Source organism: Semicossyphus pulcher, unplaced genomic scaffold (assembly GCF_022749685.1).
Source record: "Semicossyphus pulcher isolate SPU_LCO1_2020_fin unplaced genomic scaffold, fSemPul1.0.p SCAF_14, whole genome shotgun sequence".
Classification (NCBI taxonomy): domain Eukaryota; kingdom Metazoa; phylum Chordata; class Actinopteri; order Labriformes; family Labridae; genus Semicossyphus; species Semicossyphus pulcher.
Window position 1 is genome coordinate 18,170,995 of NW_027211648.1, and position 27,826 is coordinate 18,198,820.

The 27,826-nt window shown below is 43.3% G+C and overlaps 1 protein-coding gene across 2 annotated transcripts; it reads left to right on the plus strand.

Annotated features, from left to right (window-relative positions):
• The first annotated feature begins 248 nt into the window (after positions 1–248).
• Positions 249–27,538, plus strand: eif2ak4 (eukaryotic translation initiation factor 2 alpha kinase 4). Of its 2 annotated transcripts, none has more exons than XM_069662188.1 (39): positions 249–598; positions 733–848; positions 2,398–2,500; positions 3,344–3,517; positions 3,680–3,760; positions 3,849–4,000; positions 4,065–4,183; positions 4,270–4,427; positions 4,778–5,316; positions 5,674–5,789; positions 6,222–6,376; positions 6,468–6,904; positions 6,982–7,054; positions 7,136–7,222; positions 7,303–7,425; positions 7,559–7,663; positions 8,815–8,878; positions 8,965–9,044; positions 9,135–9,236; positions 9,322–9,372; positions 9,466–9,702; positions 10,014–10,089; positions 10,407–10,528; positions 10,798–10,847; positions 12,081–12,249; positions 12,831–12,947; positions 13,083–13,148; positions 13,250–13,420; positions 13,506–13,640; positions 13,868–13,975; positions 14,312–14,440; positions 17,696–17,782; positions 19,078–19,190; positions 19,279–19,337; positions 19,816–19,919; positions 21,104–21,172; positions 22,022–22,066; positions 22,844–22,959; positions 27,081–27,538. In XM_069662188.1, exons 1-39 carry the CDS (start codon positions 470–472, stop codon positions 27,136–27,138), a joined length of 4,995 nt encoding a protein of 1,664 aa, XP_069518289.1. In that variant the 5' UTR covers positions 249–469; the 3' UTR covers positions 27,139–27,538. The 2 variants fall into 2 exon arrangements, with proteins under 2 accessions (XP_069518289.1, XP_069518290.1); XM_069662189.1 differs by having other exon boundaries at positions 4,083–4,183.
• Positions 27,539–27,826: the final 288 nt, after the last annotated feature.

Below are 27,826 nucleotides of genomic sequence, written 5' to 3' on the forward strand. Positions count from 1 at the left end.
TTACACTTAATGGTGGGACATTCTCAGGGGTATTTTTGAAATAATAAAAATGCGTTTAAAATATTCAATGTCTCACTTTTATGTTCAATATTTTCTCTATTTCAATATTGATATTCAGTATTTTCCACTTCTTCTCACAGTTACTCCCATCGTCAGCGTTGCCCCTAGAGGCCTTATTTTGAAAAAGCAACGTGATGACGTTGCACCTGCGACTGCGACACGCATGCAACAGCCATGCGCCAGTAACAGCGTTGTTATGGTGGCCTGTGCGATAAGTTCTCTATAACTGAGTTGTGGTAACAGTGCGTTTTTTTTTTAACTATTACAAAGTTTAATCGTTTGCAAAGTGCTGGAGGAGGCGCGGGGGGCGGCGGCGGAGCAGCGTGTCGAGCGGACCCGCTTCCTGTTTTTGTTTGACGGCTGTGAGAGTGACAGGACCCGAGGACTGCCATGTAGCTGAGGCAGAAGAATGAGCAGTCAGCACACTCCAACAGATGGGACAGACGACCACACGGTCCAGCAGGAAAACGAACTAGAAGCCCTCGCGTCTATCTTTGGAGATGATTTCCAGGATCTGCGGAACCATGATCCGTGGAAGGTAAGTTAGCTAAAGATATTAGCACAACGCCTTGCCTTTAGGTAGCTGATGATGGGTAAAAGTTGACTCATTACTAGTTTTACATGCTGTAGTCCAAAGTGAAATTCATCACAAATCCATGGCTGTATTTTCAGGTTAAAAGGCCTCCAGAGGTGCACCTCTACCTGCGGCCCAACGGGCTGAACACTGGGGAGGAATGCTACGTGACTGTGGACTTGCAGGTCAAATGCCCACCCACATACCCAGACGTGTGAGTACTGACCCCTCACATGTGTCATGTACCATTAATGCCACTGCAGTACAAAGTATTATTCTCTGCAAATGATGTACTCATAAGATCATGTGCCTTTGTTAGAAATCACGATGTACTTTTTGACACTGCAGGTGTTGGAGCTAGATTGTTTAGAAGCCAACTTTTTTTTTTCATTTCCTTGTTTTTCTCCACAACTCATTTGTACTTTTATTTACCCCCCTTCTAAGACAAAGAAAATACTCAGCATCTCTGAGCACTAAGATTGCAAATTTGATGTTAGCAGCATTGTCAGGTTTATTTTGTTCAATCATTGTTAAAGTCTCAAAAGGGTTACACACTCCTGATTAACACAAGTCAAAGTACAACTCAGCCTTAGAGTGTGATTTTATCTTGTGTGTGTGTGTGTGAAAGAGAGCCGTCTTGCTGAGACAGATTTTGCAAGATTTCAGGGGAAATTTGCCCAGTATGATTTTTATTTATTTATTTTTATATTTCGAACATGTTTAAAAATGACAACATAAAAGAAAAAAAAACACCAGGCAAACAAAACTGATTGCAATACCTGCAGTCTTTGTAAAGAGTCTCAATTTGTAAAACTAAAGTCTGTTTGAAAAGGGTGTAGGATGAAGTGAGAAAAATAATGCTATAAACTATATCAATTCGGTCTAGGCCTAAGCATTCAAAATAATACCAGCAAATACAGATACCTAGCTAATCAAACTGTAAAAAAAAAATGTAATAACCAAATAATATTAATTACACAAGATACACAGTAGTGATATTAGTCTAGTTTAGCCTTTTGTTCTTCTGTTATAACCAGCAAACTCAGTAAAAGTAACAGTTATTCTACATTTTCCAGTGTCTAACACAGTAAGTTTGAGTGCACAGTATTTAATTCAACTGCTATTTTTCAGCACTGACCAAAATGTATCTTCAGCACAGATAATCAACAAGTGAAAAGTACCTAAAGCTGGCTCAGAGTCCTAATCTTGTTAATTTCCTTTTGATCACATATAAAACTTAATTTTAATGTATACACTGATTTATTCAGCCAAAGTCCCCTCTCACTGTGTGCTATTAACATAGATTTCCATATCACCTGTTCCTTCCAGAGCTCACTAAGTAAAGTTTCTTATATCATACGTGTTAGAAGTCCAAGTTATGAAAACACATTTTTGTTATAGAGTGTTGGAGATTTAATTTGTGATTGTTTTGCAAGTTTTGGACCTCATATCTGTCCAATTAATAATAGTAAAATATAATAGAAATAATTATAGAAATAAGCACTATTTTGCTCAAACTTGCATGGTTGCATGCAATATCCGCTAGCTCACATGCAAGTTATGTTGTTGTCTTAAAACAGTTTGTAACCACATAAGCCCACATGATTGGGAAAAAAGAAAGAAAGAAATTCAAGTCCAACAGCCACGTGTTCCTGATGCTAATCAAGGCACAGTCAGCACAAAGATGTACTTTGTGTAGAGATGTAAATGTCACCTGAGTGTTTACTAGTGATCTTCTAACTTATCTCTCGTGTTACCAACAGGCCTCCGGAGCTGGAGCTGAAGAATGCCAAAGGTTTGTCAAACGAGAACCTCCAGAACCTGCAGAGTGAACTCACAAAACTTGCCGCAGTGCGATGTGGAGAGGTGAGGACACACGCATAGCAACACACTTACAAACTAGGGATGGGTACGGATAATCGAATATTCGATTATTCTAAATGATGATATTCAACTACCGCTGTAGCAAACTTTTTTTTTCATTAAATATTATTCATTAGCTACATCAATCACATATTGTTCATTAAACATGTATACCAATGTCATTTAAAATATGTACAAAGGAGAAATAAAGATAAAAACATGCCTGGCACAGCAGCGTAACTTTAATTATTTAAGTCTCCACGCCGTGCGTTGGCTGTAAAAGTTTGTTTACTTATATTTGCTGCTGGGTCACATGGCTATATTCTCCAGTGTGTGTGTAATTGACACTGGATAGTATATTAATATATGTGGGCACAATTGTCAGTTCCAAAGGTAGTTATGTTTAAGGTTTATTATTTTATTTACCTCTCAGTTCCGTGTGTGCGAGTGTGTGTCTGTCTGAACTTGTTGTCGGCCTCTGGCTGTTTTTGGCCCGTGCGTTGCTCGAGCAGGAATCTCCCTAAGGTGAAGCAGGCGTGTGTGAAGGCAGCGGTGAGCGTGTCCTCGTTGCCAGATCGGCACCAAACCGAAAGCGGTATCATGATGTGAGGAGGCGAGGGAAACAAAAGCTCGCTGTCTCACAGTCCTCTGTCCCATAAACAACTTCATTTAACTGTCTCAGCAAATACACAGATTTTTCCTTATGAGGAAGAGTGCTACTATTTTTGGCAGTGAAGTTAACCGCATATCCAATTTTTTTTCATACAATATTCGAATATTGCTATGCCTTCAATGCCCACAAGTAAATGTACAGACTGATTTGAATTTACCTTCCTGTCCACTTAGGTGATGATTTACGAGCTGGCTGACCACATCCAGGGCTTCCTGAGTGAGCACAACAAGCCTCCGCCGCGCTCCTTCCATGAGGAGATGCTGAAGAACCAGCGGAAGCAGCAGGAGAAACGAGACCAGGAGGAGCAGCAGAGGATGGACCAGCGACGAAAGCAGGAGGAGGATATGGTGAGGAAGGTTTATTGCAAAGTTGCCAGACATTCAACACCTTAATTCAACCGATTTATCGATACAAAAAATACAGAATTTAATACTCTTTCTACACAATCTGCAATCATTCCCTTGAATTCCCAACAACTGACTGAGGCTATGTTTGTTTCATTCTTGTAGGAAAAAGAGATCATGGCTGAAATCCAAAGAAGAGAGGAGGAGAAACGAGAGGAGAAGAGAAGAAAGGAGATCGCCAAACAGGTCTCTGTGCTGCACTGTCCCTGCTGAACTCCCTTTAAAACACTGTTTATGTTTGTTTTTTAGAAAGTGTGTGACCTTCTATTCGCAGGAGCGACTCGAGAGCTTGGAGCAGCCGCTCTCTGCTAACCCTGCCTTGTTAGGGAAGAGCCCGCCCAGCCCGGGCGGAGCTCCTCCTGAATTGACTGAAGCCAAGAAAGCGGTCGGTAACCGCCGTCGTACTACCTCGAATACTCGCCACAGGTAAACAGCAAACCATCAGAGTAAAACACTTCTCCTGTTAAAGACATGTTGTCATAATGATTAGAGTTATTTGTTTCCTCAGACGTGACACGGTCAATGAAGAGAACCATCGGTCGCAGGAGCTTCTTCACTTCAACAGCAGCACTTTTGGAGAACTTGTTGTCCACAGAGGCAAAAGTTTAGGTAAGAGCAAACCTGAGAAGATGCAGCTAATGTCTTTGTCTACCTTAGGCAACATTTTCGTTCATTTGTGGTCATTATTCTGACAGGTGAAAGTGAGAGGCTCCGCCGGAACGTTTATTATGGATTTGAGGCGAACTCAGGAGACTTTGCTGTGATCTACGAGTGGTCGCTGCGCTGGAACAAGAAGATGGGCAAGTTCTTCACCAGCCAGGAGAAGGGGAAGATTGAGAACTGCAAGAAGCAGGCAAGTGTAGATGAAGGCAGTCGCTATCATTCATAACTTATTGTTAAAAAAATGTATTTGGGGGTGCCAGTTTAGCTCACCAGTTAAATCATGCGTCCCATATACAGAGGCCTCGATGTGGCAGCCCCAGGTTCAACTCCTACCCCTTGCTGCGTGTTGTCCCCTCTCTCGCTTCCCTTGCTTTGGACACTATTTACTGTCCTCTCGCTCTCAAGTAAAGGCAAAAACGGCCAAACAAAATAATCTTTAGAAAAATAAAAAATTTATTTGTCTGTTTTCAGAGCATGGACATCTGAAAATACTCCATAAACTAATCAAAAATTGCTTCTCGGACTTGACTTCCTGTTTAGATCCACGCAGCAGAAAACGAGTTCCACTCCCTCCTGCGGCTGGATCACCCAAACCTGGTGCAGTACATGGCACTGAGCTCCTCTGAGAAAGAGGACTGCCTGGTGGTGAACCTGCTGGTGGAGCACGTGCCCGGCATCAACCTAAACCAAAGCCTCGTCACTCAGAGCCCGGTCCCTCTGGATAAACTGTGCCAGTACGCAGCCCAGCTGCTGGCCGCCCTGGACTACCTTCACTCAAACTCAGTGGTCCACAAACAGCTGGGCGCCTCCAGCGTGCTGCTGGACTCGGAGGGGAATGTTCGATTGACTGATTACAGCTTATCTAAGAGGTTCTCTGATATCTGTAAAGAAGACATTTTCGAGCAGGCACACGTGCGTTTCTCAGAAGAGACAGCAATGCCGACCAAAATGGGCAAGAAAGGGGACATATGGAACTTGGGGCTGATGCTGCTGGCTCTGAGTCAGGGGAAGGAGGTGAAGGAGTATCCAGTCACAGTGCCCACCAGCCTGCCTGCTGACTTCCAGGATTTCCTGAACAAGTATGTATGGCTACCTCACCAGCTTCTGTGTGGAGGATACCAGTTTTTCAGTCCATTTAGTTTTAATTATGTACTGCATGGTTTGTTCCTTTAGCTCATGATATTTTATAGGCAGTCTGTTGACTTCTTTTCTGGCTGTTTAAACATGATTTTCAGGCTAATTTGACAGACAGAGTGAGTCTCATTCTTCTAAACTAGCTTGAAAAAGGTCTGAATACTTTAAATACACCCACCATGTTTTTGATAGCATCTTTTTTCTTAGTCAGCAGAGCACCAGCAAATACTGACTAAGCACAACAGACTAGATTGTTCCAGCTGCACTACTGCACTATTGAACTGTATGTGTCTTTGTCACAGGTGTTTGTGCCTGATTGATGCTGAACGCTGGACAACCCAGCAGCTGTTAGAACACTCCTTCCTCAAGCCTCCGTCACCGAAAAACCTGCCGCAGTACCAGGAGGCCAGCCCAGAAGGTGATGTACCCAGCCTTATGCAACATCTGAATGTGTAGGACACAATGTTAGAAACAGCTTTCAAAATCCAGGACAAGAAAAAACATTTTGTAGAAACTATGTATCCAAAAAATTGAGAGAACAATCCAAAAATTAAGTCAATTGATCTGTCCATTAATTTTTTGATTTAATCATGAATTACTAAAAACTAAATCATAATAAGCAAACCACTTTATTATCCAAACCGATGTATGACATGCCAGCTACCTAAAAGTGAAGCCCATAAATGTTGAGCGCTTGCATGGGGGCTATTTTGGCTTCACTTTTGTACAATGACGGTTGATGTATATTTAGATGGTCCATCTAAATATACAGTCATTGGTCCAAACTATAAAAAATCAGAAAACTTGAAAAAACTTCAATCTTTCCTCGTGCTTTTTTGTGTCATCTTAGATCTCGCAGAGGACTTTCCATCCTCGGTGATCCCTCAGAGCCACATCCTCAACGCTCCCTTCAGCTCCGGGGTGCAGAGGCAGTTTTCTCGCTACTTCAACGAGTTCGAGGAACTCCAGCTTCTCGGAAAAGGAGCGTTTGGTGCTGTAATTAAGGTAGGACACTGGGACAGAACGTTAAAGCGAAGTTATTTCTTCGTGTCTGATTCGTCTACTCCACTTCCCCTCTCTCTCTTCTCATCTCCAGGTTCAGAATAAACTAGATGGTTGCTACTACGCTGTGAAGCGCATCCAGGTCAATCCAGCCAGCAGACAGTTCAGACGCATCAAAGGCGAGGTGACGCTGCTCTCGCGCCTCAATCATGAGAACATAGTCCGCTACTACAACGCCTGGATCGAGCGGCACGAGTCGCCCTCAGGGGGAGTCCTGAGCAACACTGACAGCTCTGAGCAGTGGAGCCCCGCAGAGAAGCCTCCTCCGTGTAAGGAGCGTCCGCTGCGCCTCAACGAGCTCGGCCTGCCTGATAACGTGGAGGACGTCGCGCCTCCTCTGGCCCTGTCCAGCTCCGTGGAGTGGTCCACCTCCATCGAGAGATCCTCCAGCGCCAAGTGTAGCGGACACCAGTCGAGTGATGAAGAGGATGATGATGACGACGAAGAAGACGTGTTTGGTGCCTCCTTTCTGTATGTTTTTTTTTGTATTCTAGAAACAGTTAGTCCACTAAGACTTCCTCCTGCTGAACTCTTTATTTTGCTTCCAGGCCATCAGACAGTGATTCAACCAGTGACATCATCTTTGACAATGGGGATGATAGCACAGAGGAGATGTCACAGGTTTTATTATTTACACTTCATGTATTATTCACTAGTTGTTTTTTTTCGTCTGTGTAACAATCGCAGTGTTTCCTCTTGCAGGTTGAGCCCAGCAAAAGGACAACAACTGAGACAGAGAGCACGGACTCGGATCGACTTCCGCTCATTGCACATCACCTGTACATTCAAGTAAGCTTCGCCTCTATGCACACTTTTAACCACTAGAGGGCCCCGCCTTACCTCTAATGCATGTTGTCTCTGTCTGACAGATGGAATACTGTGAAAAGAGCACTTTAAGAGACACCATAGATCAAGGCCTGCACCAGGACCAGGTTCGCTTATGGAGACTTTTCCGAGAGATACTGGACGGCCTTGCTTACATCCATGAACAGGTGCTTATCAGTGTGTGGAGTTTACATCTTACTTTAAAGACGTAACATCTCCAGAGTGTACCATAACAGCAAGGATCACACTTACACAGCATACTTTTTGTTATCCATGACTTAACATCCGTCGCTCTTGCAGGGCATGATTCACAGGGACCTGAAGCCTGTCAACATCTTCCTTGACTCACAGGACCATGTGAAGATTGGAGACTTTGGCCTGGCAACAGACCATCCTGCTAATGTGGTATGTAGATAACGCTATGTCTCACCCTGCAGGGGTTCCTCCGCGATAACAACCTGCTGACTATTCATTATACTGCTTATTACTCGACTTTTACTTATGAAACTAATAATTTGACACAAAATCTTGATTTGGAAATAATTTTGTTAATTTAAAAATGATTATATTTCCGTTTAAAACACAGCAGCAGTGAGTGCGTGAACTCTTTAGCCTTCTTAAATGAGCTAACCAAGCTAATATTACTCGCATTAAAATAACCTAAGCTAGCTGTCTTTACTCACATTAAAATTAGCTAGCAAGTCAAAGTCAAGTGAAGCGGCCGTAGCCACTTCTGCTAACCCAAACACACACTTAACTTACTGAAAAAACAGCAAGGATCCCGCACGCCGGCGTGTTTAACCGCAGAATAGCTTCTTTGTGTTGGTGTGAGGTTAACATTCACAGGTATATAAACTTCTGTGACTGTAGTGTTCGTTTTAGTTACGTTTCCACTCGCGGATCGTCCTCTACTCTGCTCACCTGAAACTGATTGGCTGCAGGAGCCGAATTTGTCAACAGAGCTGTCAATCATCATTTTGACAGGATCAAATAACTAATTAAAAATAAACTTGTCAGAAAAATGAACACTTGGACGTGAATCACCATGATAATAACTAGCTAGATTTCCCACCTGTTAACATGGAGGAGGCGGGCTTTATGACCTATACTGCAGCCAGTCAGCAGGGGGGCGCTCTAAGTGTTTTGGCTTCACTTTAAGGGAGCTGTCATGTCATCCATCTTTTTTATACAGTCTATGGAATCAGCGCAGCAGCTGATTGAGGTTTTCTGTCTCAACACTGTCAGAGTCTGTTGACATTTTCGTTTCCATTCATCGTCTTTAAACACCCCAGTATCCCGTACTGTGTTCTTTTTAATGTTTAACTCTTGTACCATCTTCAGTTTTGCAGATCTCTCTGTCGTAGCCTTCAGTTTTTTATCAAGACATAAAAGACCTTGGAATGCTGTAATTAACCAATCAGAATCAAGTATTTAACCCAGCCTTGTAATAATTTAAAACATTGGCACTCAGCCAAATATTTAACCAATAAATAAAAAGTATAATACCAGTGATGAAGATGTTATGAATGTATAGAGATACTGTTTATGTCTGTCAGGCTGCAGGTCTATTTGAAGTGGAGGAGACCGGTTCAGCAGTGATGCCCAAACCAGACCCGACAGGTGCACAGAGTTTGATAATATTCCCACTGTCCAGCTCTGTTTTGTCTGATGTTCCTTACTTACACCTTTTCACCACTATTCCACAGGTAACATGACGGGCATGGTTGGAACTGCCCTCTACGTAAGTCCAGAGGTTCAAGGAAACACCAAAGCCACCTACAATCAAGTAAGAGTTCAGATTTTTATTCCTGGTTAGTCAACATTACATCCAATAGTTTTTAAGTGTGTGGTATTCATCCGCTCTGTCTGTTGTCAGAAAGTTGACCTGTTCAGCCTGGGAATCATCCTGTTTGAGATGTCCTACCGGCCCATGACCACGGGGGCCGAGCGTATCTCTGTCCTGAGCCAGCTACGCGTGGTGCGTCAGTGTTCAGTGCTCTTATTTGGACCATGTGAGGCTTTATAACTGTTCTTTACTAATGTCATCTCTTTTTATGCTGCAGGAACCCATCATCTTCCCTGATGAATATATTTCGTGTGAACAAGGAACACAGGTGAGGCCCCCGCAGCATAGAAGTGGACATGAATCTTTCCCCTCAGCTTCATAAGCTCTCTAACAATAGAGCACTCGTATTTGTGTCTGGTAGAGGGAAGTGATCCAGTGGCTGTTGAACCACGACCCGGCACTGCGACCGACAGCCCTGGAGCTGCTGAAGAGCGACTTGCTGCCTCCCCCACAGATGGAGGAGTCGGAGCTGCATGAGGTGCTGCAGCACACCATGGCCAATGTCAACGGCAAGGCGTACCGCACCATGGTGGGCCAGCTGTTCGCCCAGAACCCCTCTCCTGTCATGGATTACACCTTTGACATCGATCTTCACAAGGTACAGCTTCTTCTTTGTTTATTTTACTAATGTATTGTATGCGTCCATTTTGTAGCAGATCGGTGCTGAGGATGGGTAAAATTGTTTATTTAAGTCACCAAAATCCTTATTGAGAAATGTGGCAAAATCCTGTAGTAAAGTTGTTCCTTTCTCTACCTGAAGATGTCACTGCAGTCATATGAATGACTGCACTGACCCCTCCGTGCTGCTTCACTCATCTGGTCTGTGTAAGCGTCCAGCAGGAGGCCTGTTAGTGCTTAATCGATGTCTCCTGATCCCTAACAGAGGCTGTTTGTTTGCTCTCCCTGCAGGGCAGCTTCAGCTTCAACGGTGCCAAATTGCAGCAGCATGTGCACGAAACAATCACCAGGATCTTCAAGAAGCACGGTGAGTACATTAAGCTTGTTTGAGCCGTTGTTGACTCTCCTCTACAAAACCACTTGGACTCCTGACCTGCTGTAAGCCTGTTTTTAGGGACCCCAACATCTGCTCCAGTGAGTGGCAGCTAAACAATAAGCACACTGTTGGACGGCGCAGATTCTGTGCAGGTGGTAGCTCTATTTTTGTGCACACTGCTGATGATGTCCAGCTGGGCTTATTTGTTTATGCTCAGTGTGTATCTGCTCACACGCAGCAGCTCTGTAAAGGTGCGGGTTAAGTTATCTTATGCAGATGTAGCAGTAATGCGTGATGTTTGTCTTCAGGAGCGGTGCGTCTCCAGACACCGCTGCTCCTCCCCAGGAACAAAAAGCTGTACGAAGGCAGCGAGCTGGCCTGCTTCATGGACCACAGCGGAATGCTGGTTACACTGCCCTATGACCTCCGCGTGAGCCCAACACACATGCACACAAAACACACACACAAGCCTGTGTGCATGCCAGCGCTCTCACACCAACGCTAAATACACACATGCAAACACACACACAGTGAGTATGAGGGTGCAATCAGCAGCCGCCTTTAGATCCTGCTACCTCAGGAAACCCTGAGGACTAAATGGTTGTTTCCACAGTGTGATTGATTACAGCCTGGTAAGCACTCACTTCACTGTCATTATACAAAGGCACCCAATCCAACCTGACTGTCTTCTTGTTTTAGATGGCGTTCGCAAGATTCATCGCACGCAATAATATAACTCATCTAAAGAGGTAAGTTAACATTTTCTATGCCAATCGTCCTCTGTTCTAATAGTTTTTTTTAATGCTCCTTTGTTAGCTTAAAGCTCTTAAAATGTGGCAATATCACATGAGAGGGAGTGACGTTATTATTATCTGCAGCCTTGTGCCTACAAAAGGATCACAGCCGAGCTGATATTCAGCATCACAACCTCAAGTGTGATATTGACATTAACAGTTGCACAATCGGCAAATAGTAATAAAAAGTAACAATCAACAACAGATTATTTTCTGCTCCACCAGCTCAACTAATTCCCCAGCTTAACTGAAACTGGACCTTTGTTGCCAAGCAACCCAAACATTCTCCTGCACTCTGTGTCTACAGGCTACCACAGATCAGCTGTTTTCTATCATGTACATTTATATGTATGTTTTAATTTATCATCAACCAGTGAGATACAGTCTTCTGTGTGATTCAGAGGTACCAGCTTAATCAATGTACATAAAATACACGGTCTGTTTTACTGTTAATTAACAGTATTCAGAACACGTGGCTGAGGCAGAGTGATACACAGAGTGAAAAGTCCTAGTAATGTTGTTCTCTATATCGCCACTCTTGTCCAATCAGATTACTTGGATTGGATTACTTAAACTACACTTCCTCGATCTAGGATGCCCTCCTCTTATGTCATGTCTCGTCAGGTTTGAAATGTAGACTGCTGACCCCAAGATTTTTTAGACGATCCACTGGTATATTCTCGTCATATTTCGGATTCTGTACCGCTCTGAGCCATTGCTTGCAGCGAAACGGTAGTGTTTCACTTCAGCATCTCTCGCTCCTTTCAGAGGGAGGGGTGCAATGCACGCTGGGTGTTGTAGGAATGTAGAATGGGCGAAACCAGGAGCTGTTTGTACAACTTTCTCCACAGCTATGGCGCCAATTTCCAATATTATTGCTTCTATCGATTACAGAGAACACCAGCTTTGACTAACAGTAGCTTTTTCCAGGGGCGAACTGCTCCTTTAATATTTGATCAGCACTGTCTCACCTTCACAGCTCCCCCAAGCGCAGAGGAGAGGCCCTCTCCTGAATCGTCCGAAGTTAGAAATCCAAAATAAAACGGTTTTAGTTTAGATTTCTAAATGAGACCCCTGGTGCTTATGAGTTCTCATGAAAACAAACAAGCCAGTTGTTAAAAATAACCTTTAAGGGAGCGTTCCTGCTGCTATTGTCAACCTGACTCTATGTTTCTCTTAAACTTTAAGGTACAGCATCGAACGCGTGTTCCGGCCCAAAAAGCCGGATCGTGCGCACCCGCGGGAGCTCCTGGAGTGTGCCTTTGACATCATCACACCCGTCACTAACAGCCTCCTCCCTGACGCCGAGACCATTTACACCATCTCCGAAATAGTCCAGGAATTCCCAGCACTCCAGGTTATACACATGAACTGCCTGTGTTTTATACATCCCAGCGAGCTGACCGTTTTGATTCACATTCCAACCCTGCAGTCTCTGTCGATGCATCATTGTTCTTTTTCCTGCGGATGCCGTCAACCTGTCCTGTTTTTGTTTTTTCCCTTTTTACTTCCCACTCACATTCCTTACATGCCACAGCATGTGTAAGCCTGACAGATTGACACTGGATTTATTATTTACATAGTAAATCTGTAATGTGCAGTTCTGTCTGCTTCCTTCCATGCCTTCCAGTACAGTCCATTTCCTGTCCGCATATCCCAGATCTGCGTCAGTCTCCAGTCGCAGCTCCTCTTGCATGTTTCATGAACCCTGTCAACCCAGAGTCTGACCTCTGGTTCATCCTTCATAGACCCTCTCCACCATAAAGCTCTTTGTGTGAAAGCTTTTCAGAATATATGAGTCAGACAGAATGAGAGGGCAGCCAGACACGGCCGTCATTATTCACTGAGCCGCTCTTTGTACAGTAGTGCTCCTGCTGTTGACTGTAATTGCATCTGAGAGGGTTAAAGGTGTGATTGCGTGTGTTTTTGTGACCGCAGGAAAGGAACTATAACATTTACCTGAACCACACCAGCTTGTTGAAGGCCATCCTGCTCCACAGCGGAGTCCCTGAGGACAAGCTGAGCCAGGCCTCCAACATACTGTGTGACGCCATGGTCAGTGCAGGTCACACGTGCGTCACAGATGTTCTGCACATCGCGTGTCAGTCGCTAATATTCTGGCAAAAACATAGAAAGCAGAATTCTCCCCAAGTCTGGCAAAGGTAACCTTTCTGTCTGTGTTTGTTACAGAGCGAGAAGCTGACCAAACGTGAGGTGGAGGCAAAGTTCTGCAACATTTCACTGTCGACCAACAGCGTAAGTGTCCAAACGGGTGCACGAGCCTTCTGTGAAAATAATCAGTCCTGCAGCAGCTCGTAAACTCTGAGATCTCTCCTCCTCCTCTCTGTTGCATCCAGCTGCAGACGCTGTACAAGTACATAGAACAGAAGGGCGACCTGCAGGACTTGGCACCACTGCTGACATTGCTCACCAAACAGAAGACCGCCGTCACCCAGCTGGCCAAGCAGGGCCTCAAGGACCTGGAGGAGCTCACCGTGCTGCTGCATAGGCTGGGAGTGAAACAGCAGGTGATCTTGATTCTGGCGAATGAACGTTTAAAGAAGCAATTCTATGTTTTCTCCCCTTTTTAACGCAGATGTACGCTCTCTATAGGTGGTGGTAAACTTGGGTTTAGTGTACAAGGTGCAACATCACTCGGGGGTCATCTTCCAGTTTGTGGCTTTCGTCCGGAAACGGAAGCGGAAGGTTCCGGACATCGTGGCTGCAGGAGGACGCTACGACCACCTGGTGGGTTTCACTGTCATTAGTAGACAAAAATCTCCAGCTATTAGTTTTTAAGATGTGGCCTAACGCTGTCATTCCACATATGCATGCACGTGAGCCATCTTTTTTTCCATCCCAAATATACTGCAAGCTCTTCCGTCTGTGTTTCATTAATTCCTCACGGTGCAGTGTGGGTAACGTAGTGCAGATCCACGTGGTGTCTTTACGTGCTTTCCTCTCTCTGCTGATAGATCCTGGAGTTTCGAGGACCGGCTTCCACGGTGCCAGTGCTCTCTGCAGTCGGAGCCAGTGTGGCCCTGGATAAAGTGTGTGCGGCTATGGCCAGCATGGAAGAGCCAGTGAGAGAGACACACACACACACACTGTGTCTGACATTCCTAATTATTGTGATGAAGCAGCAGCAGACAGCTCCATATTTAATGATGCCCTATTGCAGCAGTCGGCCGCCACACAGCCACTTTTAGAAACATGTTAATAACTATGATCAGTGTGACTCTTGACGCCGTTGGGCTATTTTTGGAGGAGCATTATTTCCTATATTTCAGATTGAATGAGAAATGAGCTGCCTAGAAGACAGTGAAGAGCATTGAATTAACTTACAATAAAGTGATTGTTATTACAGATCACTGCATCTCTCAGTATTTGACAGTTTTTTAACACTGTTTTTTCTCCAGCCGTCAGTGAGCTCCTGTGATGCGCTGGTGGTCCCTGTGGGTCATTCTTCAATGTCCAGAGCCATCAATGTGGTGCAGAAGCTGTGGAGCGCCGGTGTCTCTGCAGACATCGCATACGATGTCTCACAGGTTAGCAGCCTGCCCGAAATCAATCTATATTGATTCAAAGGTGTACAGTGGAGTTTACGTGTACACAAGTAGTGTTATGTGAACATTTTGTGTATTCTCGAGGCCTTATAAAAGCTTTAAATGCATTTCCTTCTTCATTCAGTATTTGAAGAGCCAAGCTTTTGAACATTGTGAGACTTGCATCAATGTTTGCTTGCTGCGGTCTTTTACTTTTTACTGCAGCTCTGCTGCATTACTAACACCTGATTTTGATTTGATTTCTGTAGATCAGTAGAATAGTGGCAGAAAGTAAGCATCCCACATAAACTGCGTGGAGATAAAACATCACACCGTCAAACACATTGGTCCAACACTCCACCTGGTACCTTAAAGATATAATCTGGAAGATTTTCATCTAAATAAATGTCTGTTAAGTCACTATCTATCACTGAATGAGGTAACACAATGGTGATTGAGCCTATTTCCCACTCATGAAAGCCTTTGCATTAGCAGTATATAGTAGTATTACAGACTGGGTGTCTGTGGCGACATTCATGGATAAAATCACAAGCAGCGCCCAGTTAGTGACGCGTTTTCCATCAGCCAGCAGTGGTTGGTCTGCCAGAGAGGGTAAGCGGAGCTAAGTGGCTGCTTTTCCGGTCTCTGCAAGTGTTGCGAGTAAACAGTAATCTACTATGGCTGAACAAACAAAGAAAAGATGGATGACTACAGATAAAACTTCAACAATAAGTGAAAATCCAAAGAAAAAGAAACAAATTTCGACACTCAGATGAAGACAAACAGGTTAAAAAGGAAAGCCACCGTCAGCGAGGAAAATCAAGAGTTACAACCGGAGCCAACCGTGGACGTCTGGTTATTTTGGACGTATGTGCCTGCAATTGCCGTTTATCGCCATATATTATATTTTTAAAGTTGGTTCCATAAGATGTCTGCATATCAGTGATGTAAAATAAGTGTAAGAGCTAGATTTAAACTATGAACAAACACGTTATCTGCTGTTATAAAGGGCTTTTTTCCTCCTCATATATGAGGTTCATCATGAGAACCACATATGCCAAGGCTTGTAAGCTTGTTTTAATACAAATCCAGGATTTTTGTAATATGTTTCCTGATAGTCGAAACAATGGGCTGCATTTATTGTAGTAGAAGAATATTAAAAATATAAAGTGCAATCAAAATATATGAGCAATAATGAAATTGAATGCGGAACAACCACTTACAGCAAGTCGAGCCAGAGCCATCAAGCTCTAAATATATGTGGGCTACAGGAAGCAGAGAACATTTCTCAGTCAGTAACTTCCTCACTGATGCTTCCAGAGCTGTTAGAGAAAGAAGAGGGGATGCATGTAGAGCAGCTCTGTACATGTAAAAGGACTTTAATTAGTTTGTGTTCATACACGTATATTATGTAAATGAGCACATGTGTTTGTTGTTTGTCTAAGATTAACCACATTTCTGACATTTTTGATCCTAAAGAGTGATTTCCTTTTGCCCTGCAGTAGCCTCATCCCTCCTACAGAGGGCAACACCTAACTTCCGTTCTTGAGGAAAATGTCCCCCTTCTGTCAGCAGCAGACTTATCGAGACAGAATCAGGAATAGTAAACATCCCAGAGAATGAGCTGCATTCTGCGGTTTCATGTAAAAGAGGCTTAGTGGCCATATTTGGACAATAAAACATGGAGTCATTTTGTGCAGTAATTGACTCGGTCATCTGTTAGAAGAGCTTCCAATGACGTTTCCTGATAAGCTCTCGTTATGGAAACTTGTTCTGTGATTGGAGGGCAGCCCAGCTGAGATCAGTCCCTTCAAAGTGAGTCATTATCGTCTGGTCCAAAAGTCCCGATGCCATGCCTCCGTCACATTCTTCACGTTAATGTGACAAACTGATCTCAGCCTTGTTTTTGTGTTAACGCCCTGCCTGGCACAATGCTGCACCCACATTTAAATACCCGTCCTGTTATTTCCCCCTTTGCTCTTTATAACCTATTGTTTCAACTTTCCCCTTCTGGAGTGCATGAGTGTTTGCTTTAATGGTCTTCATTGTCTTTTGTACTGGCACAGGACATGAGCGATTGGCCACCTTCATTTCCCCCCAGAGTTCTTAGAAGCAATTAGGAAAGGTTGGGTTTGGCTACAAACAAGCGGCACTACTATGTTTGTGTGTGTGTGTATTTGTTGATTATGTATGCAGGTGGTGCCCTGACCAGTGGCAAAACGGTGAGAACACCTTGTTCGACCCTTCTCACCCATGTCCCCCCTGCTCAACATTTGTTAACACCTTTCACACACTGGCCTTTTTAACGGGCCGAATCTGCCGCTTTCATTCAGCCTCAAGGAGACGGTTCCCCTCTTTTAACTTTTATTAGCCAAATATGGCAAAACCCCTTCCACATGCCGTCAGCACCCATCAGCATCCGGGGAATGGCTTACCTTTGACTTAATTTGTTCTGTCATTGAGAATGTTGTGAGAAAACGGGACGTTTCAGTGCTCGTGTGATGATAGAGCAAAGTCACACACACACTCACACGTTGTACAAATAAGGGTTTGTTCTCTGCCGTCGCGAGCTCGTCTAGCAGAGAGGCCAGATGAAGCTCTGTGGTTGAAGTTAATGAGAACACATTCTGTTGACACAAACATGTACAAACATAAACAGTCATACACGCTGTCAGGGTTGAATGCATTACCTGATTGCACGTCGGTTCGGCTGTGAGTGTCGCTTAATGCTCCTTTGTTAAAAACAAAACTCTGCTTAAACTGACTCACTGCTGCTGTAGGAGGTTTTGAGGCGAAGAATTACCTAATTTATTGAAGACTTTCCATCCTTTATGCTTCAGCCAAGTGGTATCTCAACCATGCCCTTTCATTGCTCTTTCAGCAAACACATCAGCGTCAGAGTGAAATGGGCAGAAGCAATGCATTAAGTATAAACGTCCTGTACTGTTGACTCATTACTCTTTTAGTGTTTAATGGAAGAAAACATTCAACAAACTTGTTGTTGATGGAGGCAAGCTTTCAGCGCTGCAGTTTCCATAATGCCAGTAAACACCTCCCTCTAAGCTAAACCATGCAGGCCCTCTGGTCTGCATCCGGAAGCTCCTACAGTGAAACATAGTGACAGGTCATCAGCAAAACAGAGCTACCAGGAATCTAGCTCTGAATGGTGCTCTTGGGCAAAATGATTCATAGATATAGAAAATGATGTTTTTATGCACACTGTGAATAATTCAGTCTTTTGTCATTTTGTGTGTTTAGTCTCAGGAGACGTTGTTGGACCACTGCAGGCTGGCCGGCATCAACTTCATGGTCCTCGTCTCTGACAAGGAGGGAAACTATGTGAAGGTAATTAAGCCTCTGCAACAGAGCCTGACCAATGTATTGGTTGGCCGATATTAGTGGGCCGATATCAGCCGGTCACAGAGAGATGTTTCTGATATGAACTGTCATAAAGACTTTTTAAATCAAACATATACTGTATTGGTCTGAATAGAAGACACAGTCCCAAAAAGTGGGATCGTCTTATATTCGGGGTCTAGACTTTTAAATGCCATTTTACGTAGAAGGTGCTACTTATCTTTAAAGCGAGTGTAGCCCTCATGACTGAGACCAGCCGTCACTCACATCTACAGTGCCTAACCCTAACCCTAACCCTTAAAAAGGTCGTCTTAAAAAAACAGTCTCGACTAAAAGAAGAACAGAACAGAAAAAAAACAAAATTAAATTGTTTTCTTTTTAAAAACAAATTTGGTCTTCAAAAAGTATTTTTCAACAAGACTAGGTGAAAACCTAGTATGCTGACTGCATCAGGTCAATGTGTTACAAGGACTGTCCTCATGAGGCCGATGACAACGTTTTTGAAAGCAGGTGCGCGCTGCGGACGTAGGTGAGGACAGCGGACGAGCAGTGGAGGAGCAGCCCCGCCTACTCCTTGAACAAAGGACCAGAGCCGTATAGACAGGGAGTCGCGTCAGTGCAGGTCCAATATGCTCCATGATTCGCCATTGTGATGTTGCAACTCTCTCTCTCTAGGGCTCTGAAAGTACCGTCACACGCTGGCTCAGTCAGTCAGTCAGTCACATACAGACCCATGTGTAGGGCTGACCCAGGCCGTCAGCCAAAAATATTAGCCCTGAAAAGGGATTATATTCGGACCAATACAGTTATTCAAGTATGATATTTGGGGTGATCTAGAATAGTTGTAATTATGTACTTTGGTTTAGCAGAGTGCGCTCAGACTCCATAGTTTGCAACAGTCAGCAATGTCTGCAGCACATGTAGCGAAGAATCACAGCTTAGTTGACAGTGGTCCACACTAGGTTGACAGTGTTGAATAGTTTTTCATATTCCTTAATAGTTATTTGTTTATAAAAGCAGCTTAGGAAAATGTTCTATTTTCATTTCAGTTCATTTCAGTTAACTGCCCTATTTATCCCTCCAAAATGAGTCAGTATTAGTTTCAAAAATCACATAACAGTCTGGCTCTACTCTAGAAATATAGTGACACCTGACTTCTTCAATGTCTTCAAGTTTCGTTTCATTTAAGTAAACAGTTTTTCTATAATAAACATTGCAGATAAGAGAGAATCATAGAAAGGCTGTGTAGAACATCACATGTTAAAGTCATTATCCGTCTTCAGGTGAAATCCTTCGAGAAGGACCGACAGTCTGAGAAACGGATCCCAGAGTCGGACCTGCTGGACCACATCATTCAGAAATGTCGGAACAAATTCCTCGAGGACCGAAACAACAGGTACAGAAGTTTGGGCCTAATGTTCTGCTAAGAGGTGTGAGTGATGTAAGAGGCTTGTTCTTACATAATGTTGTGCCTGTGCCTGCAGAGAGATCTCTGAAAGCATGTCTCTTCAGAACCCTAAAGGATCGCTGCTCAACACCACAGGTACTGTGTTCAGCCCCGTCTGATTACCCCAGTCTGCCTCGATAAACAGCTTAAACTGTATATTTGTAGCCTTTAAGTCTAAGTGCAGCGTGAAACAGTCACACCTCTGTGTTCATACAGTCGTGCTTTGACTCCACCAAAGTGCCTAATGTATAATAAAAGTGTTTAGTTATGAAAAGTGGGATATGTAACGTGTGACAGATCCGAGTGTTGCCTTTAATTTCTGATATTAACTCATTTATTACCCAGAGTGACGCACAATCAGTGCAACAGAAGAGTGAGTGTTACATTTCACACTGCTTCTGGCGTACACACAGGTAGACAACAAAGTGAGTAACAGTTAAACAGAAGCAGTTTTTACTGTCGCCTCACTGGAAAAAGTAAAAGTGAGATTTAGGTGTGATTACCTGTTAGATAGCAGACATTAAAAACACTGACAATTGGATTGAGGTGGAAATGTTCCTTTTTCTGCCTCCAGGCTCCTCGGAGCAGCACGGGAGCAGCAGCTCCATGAACATTAATGTGAACTACATCAGCCCGGAAAAAGTGTCTGCCAGTTCTAGACGACGCTACGAGACTCAGGTTAGTGAGCCGTACACACACACACACACACGCACACGCGCGCAGATAGAACATTTAACAGGCAGAAGAACCGCTGAGCTCACAGGCCAACCTGTTCTGATTGTTTTCTTGTTATTTTTCTTTTAATCAACGATTTGGTTCCGCCAGATATTCTGACATCATCACCTTAAATTAGTCACAAATGTCTGCCACTAAGACGACACAGGAGTGTGTATCTGAACCTTCTCATTAAAACATTTCTGTACAGCACTACAAGTGTGTAAAACTACACAAAGTATCTTAATTACCAGAGTAGTTAACGCTGGGTTAACAAATGTTGCTTTCTCACAATTTGACGAATTTTTGCTGGTGAAACTCCGCAGCTGTTGTTTGAAATTTTCCTTCAAATTAAAAGTTTAGTCTGTACTTTGGAGATGATTGTCTTCTTTATTTGGCAGTAAGGGTTAGGCAGTAACTAAGGACTATTTTGATAGTCAACTAGTCATCGGTTATTGAAACGATTAGTTGGATAATTAATAGCACAATTACTTAATGGCTCTTATTTAGCTCTCAGCTTTTAAATGTAGTTGGAGGTTCCTTTAGGCATGTGCTAACTACCAATAAATGAGTTCTTCATTCAAAAATATATCTTCATAAACTTTGTTGCTGATTTGGCTTCTACTGATACAAAAGATAAATAGAGAAAGAAGAAAAAGAGATGAGAAGGAGAGAAGAAGTGTTTAAAGTGAGGGACAGAGTGTGGCTGTAACTTTGGACTGTGAAGTTGATGCTTAATAGAAAGATGCGTCAGGTTCCTTCTATAGAACGACAGTGTTATATTAATATTAAAAGCCCATACAACTCCCTGTATAGATAGCTAACGTTAGCTAGCTGAGAGGCTAATTATCTTATCTGGGCGAGTCTGTATCATCCACAAGTCTAATGTCCCTTCTCTTCAAATGCTCGCGCATTACCGACATGCTCCCATGATAAGTACGGTCTGCTTTACTAATCCGGCAGGCGATCTTGATGTATTTTCTGGTCATTAAGAATATGGCATCTGTAAATATAGCTCCAGCTTGTTTGCTTATGAAATGATTGCATGTCACAATGTTTTTTCTCCTCTTCTTCTTTCATTTTTTATCATGGGAACACATTTTTCTTCTTTCTTGCTTATTTTGTTTCCCTTTAACTCTCTCTTTCAGATCCAAACCAGATTGCAGAATCTCAGTAGCAATTTGCAGAACAAGAGCAATGACATTGAGGTTCTGGCAGTAAGTCATTTGTTTGTTTACCCCTCCCAGTCCCTACTCCCCCCCCACCCCCACCTTTTTTCTGCTCTCCCACCTTATCTCTCGAATTCATGTGTGAAATCACAGAGCGAGGAAAGGGCTTCTGATAGCTAAAACAGCAAACATCAGCGGGAGCAGCCCTTTTATAGTGCTTTGCCTCGCGCTGAAATCCCCTGCTGGAGGTTACGATGGCTGTGAATCCGTTCTCGTCGCCACAGAACATCGAACACTAAACAGAAGGCAGCGAGCGTGTCATTTCAGGGGATGTAAATGGCTGCCATATTGAGTTTATTTGTGGTTGCGTTGTAGATTTATGGCCAGATACTCTCAAAGTAAATCAACCCTGCTTGTCTTATTTACTGTGTTGCTGAATACTCCAAATACATTTGTCATCCCTGCTGGGGTCTGGATCGCTTCAGCGCAGCGACAGTAAATACGAGTTATTGAAACATAACAGACATAATCACCTTGAATCCAGTAAGCGGTTTGGTTGTTGCTTGTCTGTCAGGCAGACTGGAACACAACAGCTTATTTTCCAACGATAAACGCAAGAGGCCATTAGCTCCTTCCTGAGAGAGGGACATGGAGTGCTTTCAGGCCTGGCGAACGCAAAGTGAAAGTGGACTTATGAGTTACTGATGTCAGAGGGGATTGGATTATCTTGTGTTTAAAGCATTACACAACTAATCGAGCACAGGTGTAACCTTTGATATTTTTAGCTGGGTTATAAAAACACTGTTCTGCAGCATTTCCTCTCAAAATATTGCGTTCTGCAACAAGACGTAAGGCACCATTGTTTGTGCGTAACCTTGCTTGTTTTGCGTCCCACAGGTGGACCTGCAGAAGGAAACGCTGGTCAACTTCCTGTCTCTTGAGGTTTGTTCAATAATGGCTTCATATTTAGAGTTAATAAAAGGTTACATCCGAATGAATGCAGGGAGGGAGGAGGGGGAAGTGGAAAGAACGGCCACTAGAGGTCAAGATCCTAGACAGGAAGAGGGGATCCCGTCTGCTTCCTTACAGTCTGATGAGGAGCGCAGCGAGGGAACACCCTCGCCTGACTCTAACTTAACAAGGCTCCCATGTGGAACAGACACACAGTACAGTTAACAAAACGCATACTTTAGAGGTGTTAATATTCACATTCCTAACTCCTTACCAAAGCTGCACCCATTAAAACCCTGCTTTCTTAGAGCGGTTTAAAAAAAAAAAAAGATCTTAATTATATTATGCTAAGAAACATGAGGAAAGCTGGAAAAAGCCCTTAACACCACTCTTATATAAGCAAATGAATGGGCCACCTATACAGTCGGCCCCTCGCAGCACATGTGTCAGAGAAAACACGTTCAGTATATAAAACACATGACAATACACAGTGTGTACGGCCAGGCGTGCAGGAAAGGCCTGTTTTAAATATGGCAAATTACCCCGAGTCACACGAGGAACCAGGGAGCTCTGTGAACCCTGGTAGCTTTGTACCTCCACAGCGCTGCTGCACTTGACATGCAAAAATATACCACCAGGCTGCAGTTAAAATAAGATGTATTCCTGTAAAATCCAGTACAATGCTTCACAAGCTGTTATTCTCCTCATGTTAATCTGTAGCAGGCCGTTTACCGTCACTGAGCCCTTTCTGTTCTTTCCTCTCTCTAGTTTGAAAGTGAAGAGCAGTTTAACAGCAGCGTGAAGACTCTGCTGTCTCGTCTCCCAAAGCAGCGCTACCTGAAGTCCATCTGCGATGAGATCCACCATTTCAAAATAACCAAAAGGTGCGTTTGGTGACTTTGCTCTTTACTGTGCTTCTATTTTATACTTTTACTCTACATGTATTTGTTAGTTTAAGATTGATCTTATAAAATAAAAATAACAAATTATGATAATTGTAATGTAACAGATTTAGATTTAAGCAAAATCACATGAAAGGGAGTGATGTACTGAATATCAGCACTGCTGTGATCATCTGATATTCAGTTATCCAAGTGGCATAAAATAGTAAACACTGTGAGGGCCTGTGTCCACTTGCGGCGTTTTTTTGCGCCCACGACCTCAATTTCAGAGCGCTTCTCACCGGTACTTACTGTTGCTAGGTTACGAAAGTTGTATCGCTGCACTTCCGGTTCCCTTGGTAGTGACCTTTAAGGGCCCAATCAGACAGGGCGCGTTTTAGCAGCTAGGGGCAGCTGTTTTGTCATTGTTTTCAATGAGAGGGACGCTTTTTGCGCGCTGCTTTTGCTTTGCAGAGCGCCTCGCTTTTTTTTCCGCTCTGTGCGCCTTGCGTTTTTGAGGAAACGCTCCGAGCGCCTCGAGTTGAAAAAACTTCAACTCAAAGCAGAAAAGCGCCCGATGTCATGGGCGTTTTTTCTCATTGTCCAATCGGATGAAAGGAGAGGCGAGCCTTCTGTCAGTTTACAATGGAACGGTTAGGTTAATGACACTTAATGATTCGGTGGTTGCCTTAACAACAGTAGGGAAAAAAAGCTGCCCCCAGCTGCTAAAACACGCTCTGTCTGATCGGCTGTGTTTACTTCCACAAAAAAGGCAATTTAAAACAGACTTAGGGCCCGATCAGACAGAACGCGCTTTGCAGGCTGTAAAACGCATTCTGTCTGATCGGGCCCTAAGTCTGTTTTAAATTGCTCTGTATGCTTAATGTTTGTTTTTATTCAAGGAAATTTTACAAAGAAAACATAAAACCAATGGAAAGAAATCGTGTCCTGGCATTAGCAGCAGCTCTACCGCCATTGTTGTTGACAATGTTGATATCGTAAATCCCGCCCCTTCTTAATTTTGATTGGTCAGTGAGGGAGAAGTGACATTGACGAGTGCGATGGTGTTCCAAAAGTTGAACTATTTTCAACTGAGAGCGCAGTGAGCGCAGCGACAAAAATTAGTGATTCAGAGGTACCAGCTTGATTAATGTAGACATACATGGTCTGCTGTGTTAAAAACACCTGGCTGAGGCGGAGTGATACACAGAGTGAAAGTCATTTCAACTGCTGCTGTGACGTTCCAGCGCTTTGCATTGTGGGATACAGTAGGCGAGGTAGACTGGTCTGATGCACACTGGAGATTTCAGTACGACATCCAGGCATCTTTGGCATACTGCACATTTTGCTTTTGTTTGCATACTGCATACTATATTTTGGCCAAATCAGTACGTACTGCTAGTGTTGTATGGCATTTCGAACACAGCATATATCAGCACTTATGGAATGTCTCTGGTCCAATCAGATTACTTGGGCAGAACTAACTGTATAACAAACTTTATAGACCTGTGGGAAGAAAGATATCCAACCAACATTATCGTCCCTACAACCATGAAATAGAATATATAAAGGAGATTATGTTGAGTGCGCTGGCGAGGAAACCTGCATATCTGATGTTGGCTGCGGTGGTGCAGCAACATTTTCAACAATCTGAATTGGCCTGCAGGGTTTATCCTGCCTATCAGCAGTCCTACTCTCCACTGTACTGGATTTAAATGTATGATGCTAATATTTAGATAAACAAATAATACTTACATGAAATAATGAGGAAAATCTGGCCATTAAAATAGATTTTAAGTGATGTAGTAAAGATTGAAATACAGGAATGGGTCAAGAGTCAAGACTGAAACTCCTTCCCATTTCTAAAATTCTGTTTCTAAAAAGTGTTTTCAAACTCCATTTTCACACGCACAGCCTGGTGTTTGGTGTCAAAATGTTTTGTATTTCAGTTTTTCCTCCTCAAGAGTAAAGAAACAAGAGGAACTGATATTGTATTGACAACAGTTGTAAGACATCTTGTCTCAGCAGGAGCCGAGACCCCACCGCCTCGCCTCTCTGCTCACCCGCACATGTTTCCATCTACTACTAACATGTTTTTTTCTTTTAAAGAAACCTGAGGCAAACAGTAGAACACATTAAGACCACATTAAAAACAGACAGACTTCCTTTTACGGGCAGCTGCCACTCCAAAGCTCCGACCGAGCCCAAACACTCCAGGTGTAACAGTGACAGTCAGTCCTTCAAAGGGAGCTGTTAGACGGATAACTACTGCCTTGCAGAACATCAAATCCTCAGCTGATCCCGTTTCCTGAGGTGAAATCTGGAGAAGGATTAGCCATGTTTGGTCCTCTGATGTCTGCCTCTTAACACCCAGGTTGATTGACACTGAGATTGCGGCACAGAGGAGGCGGGTTCGCTTCATCCATTACTGTGGTTGTGGATGGAGCGGGTAATAGTCCCAACCTTCCCGACAGAACGTTCAAAGCAAAGGCTAATTCCTCAGAGTTTGAGCTTCTTGTGTCGTGACGCTCGTGAATGCACATAGAGAGCGACCCTGTGAGGGATTCAGCGGATTTTCTCTTTCATGAATGAGATGGCAACAAAACAAAAAAAAATCAAAGCTTCTCTTTCTTGCTCCCTGCTCGCCTCAGCAGAGCAGTTGGTTTTAATTTCCTGTTTCTGCTGTGTGTCTGATTTCCCATTTGGGGTTGGGGTGGGGGGGGGGGCTGATAAATGAGCATCACAGAGGCAACAATGGACATATTCAGCGTGTGTTTTTATGTGTTTGTTTAGTTGTTTTCTTCGAGTGTGGGGCGCTTTAAACCACCCCAGATGAATGGGTTAAAGGGCTCATGCAGTCACCTGGCTGCAGCAACACCATAAACAAAACGTATCCCGAGGGCTTCACAGTCAGCCTAAACTACTGTGGGCTCGACCTGTATGCGTGACCTGTGTGTCCAGTGCAGGCTTAACAAGTCTGCAGCCATGCTAGCAGCTGTAATATGGCACAGAGATGCTGAATACCAACATCGGCATGTTAACAAGACCACAATAACAATGGTGAGAGGAATATTTAGTGTTTCCTCAGGATGGAACTTAGTTTTTAAGACATTTTACTACAAATCTAAAATTAACATGGTGGCATAAGAGGACATTTCAGATGATAACAAGAGACAGGAGGCTTCATACCTACATATGTAAAGTGTTGAGAGATAACTTTTTTGTGACTTGTATAGATAAACATTGATTGATTCCACAGACTGTTCATGAAAAGTGGACGTAGCCACCGTGATGTCACCCATTGGTACTTATTTTTGAAGCCTCAAGTTTGGATTATAGGTCGCCACCATCTTGTTTTTTTGGAGCCAGGAGTGACCATGTTTGGACGATAGAGGCTATGTCTCTCCTGTTAGAGAGGTCGTCCTATTAGTAACATTTCAAACACATTTATTGCCTATTTTACTGGGAATATGACATGTGGAGAGAGATGCTGATTTAAGGGAACATTTAGCGTGGTCTCTTAATTATTTTCAGAGCTGTATGTAAAGTGTCAAGAGGTAACATTTAATGTGACTTAGACAGATGGACAAACAGAGACAACCAGAATTCGATGTTTATCTATACATCTGTCTGTCTGTATGTCTCCCCTAGTAGAGAGGTCGCCCTGGTAACAACATTTTAATCACCGCTTGTACAAAGCATACCCTAATTTATTGCCTATTTTCCTGGGAATAGGATCATATATTATGAATATCATGCTGTCTATAAGAAGACTTGGAACCAGCAATTGAAACCATAAACTCATTTGGAAAATGTTTATGTAGGTAATAAATCAGCTGAGATGTAAGGTCATGGAGTACCAAAAAAATAACTATACTCCATGTATAATATAGATAACGTGTTACAAGGTTGATTTGAAGTTCATTTCTAGTTATTGGGACTTTAAGGAGACTTGGCAGCAGCTCTGACCTCTTCAGCTCAAGAAATCGAACATCCTGGAAATTCTCCCAGCTGACTTTTCATTGTTCTCATTTTCAGATGTCCCCTTTGGACGGTCTCCATTACGTTCTGTTTTTTTAATGTTCTTTGTAATCTTATAAGTGACAGATGTTGTCCCCTTGCAGGATGGCTGTGGTGGTCTTGTACAGCTACAAGGACGAGTACTACAAGATCCTTCTCTGAGAACCAAGAGGCCTCCTCCGGCCTGGGAGACGACCCGCTTTGCTTCGAGGCTCAGGAGACTCCCAGAGACACTTTTCATGCTGGGACCACAGGGATACGCTTGAACATTGACAGAATCAAACCCTTTCTATTTGGAAACGGGGCGCCTGATAGACACAAAGGATTTATCTTTGTGCCATGTTGGATGGTAATTTATGTCTTTGACCTTAAAATCCAAAACTTTCCAGTGTTTTTAAGTCTTTCTCAAAGAAGGTGTGACAAGAGGTTCACTGGACTTTTTTGCCTTAATCGAAGTGTAGAAGTTGGAAGAGGAAGGGCTTTTTAGTGAAGAGTATGTGTCATAAATGCAACAATTTTACATTTCTACTACGCAACAGTATGAAAAGTAGAAATAAATCACTTTTTCCCACATGGAGCTCAGATTCTGTCTGTTTAAGTGAGTATAAGACAGTATTCAGACTGTTGATCATTTATTTTCATGAAAACTGATACTTCTGAATCAAGTTGTTGCTCCGTTGGGATAAAAGTTTGAAATGTTTGAATATATCTCAACTCAAACAGCTCTGCCTTTGATAGTCTGAAGGCTATGTGCTGCAGTATCTGACGTTTCCAAGGCCTGGGAAACTGACCCTGATGTTTGCTTTATTGATCCTTCCGGAGAAGCTTCCTCACCTTGAAGTTTATGAGC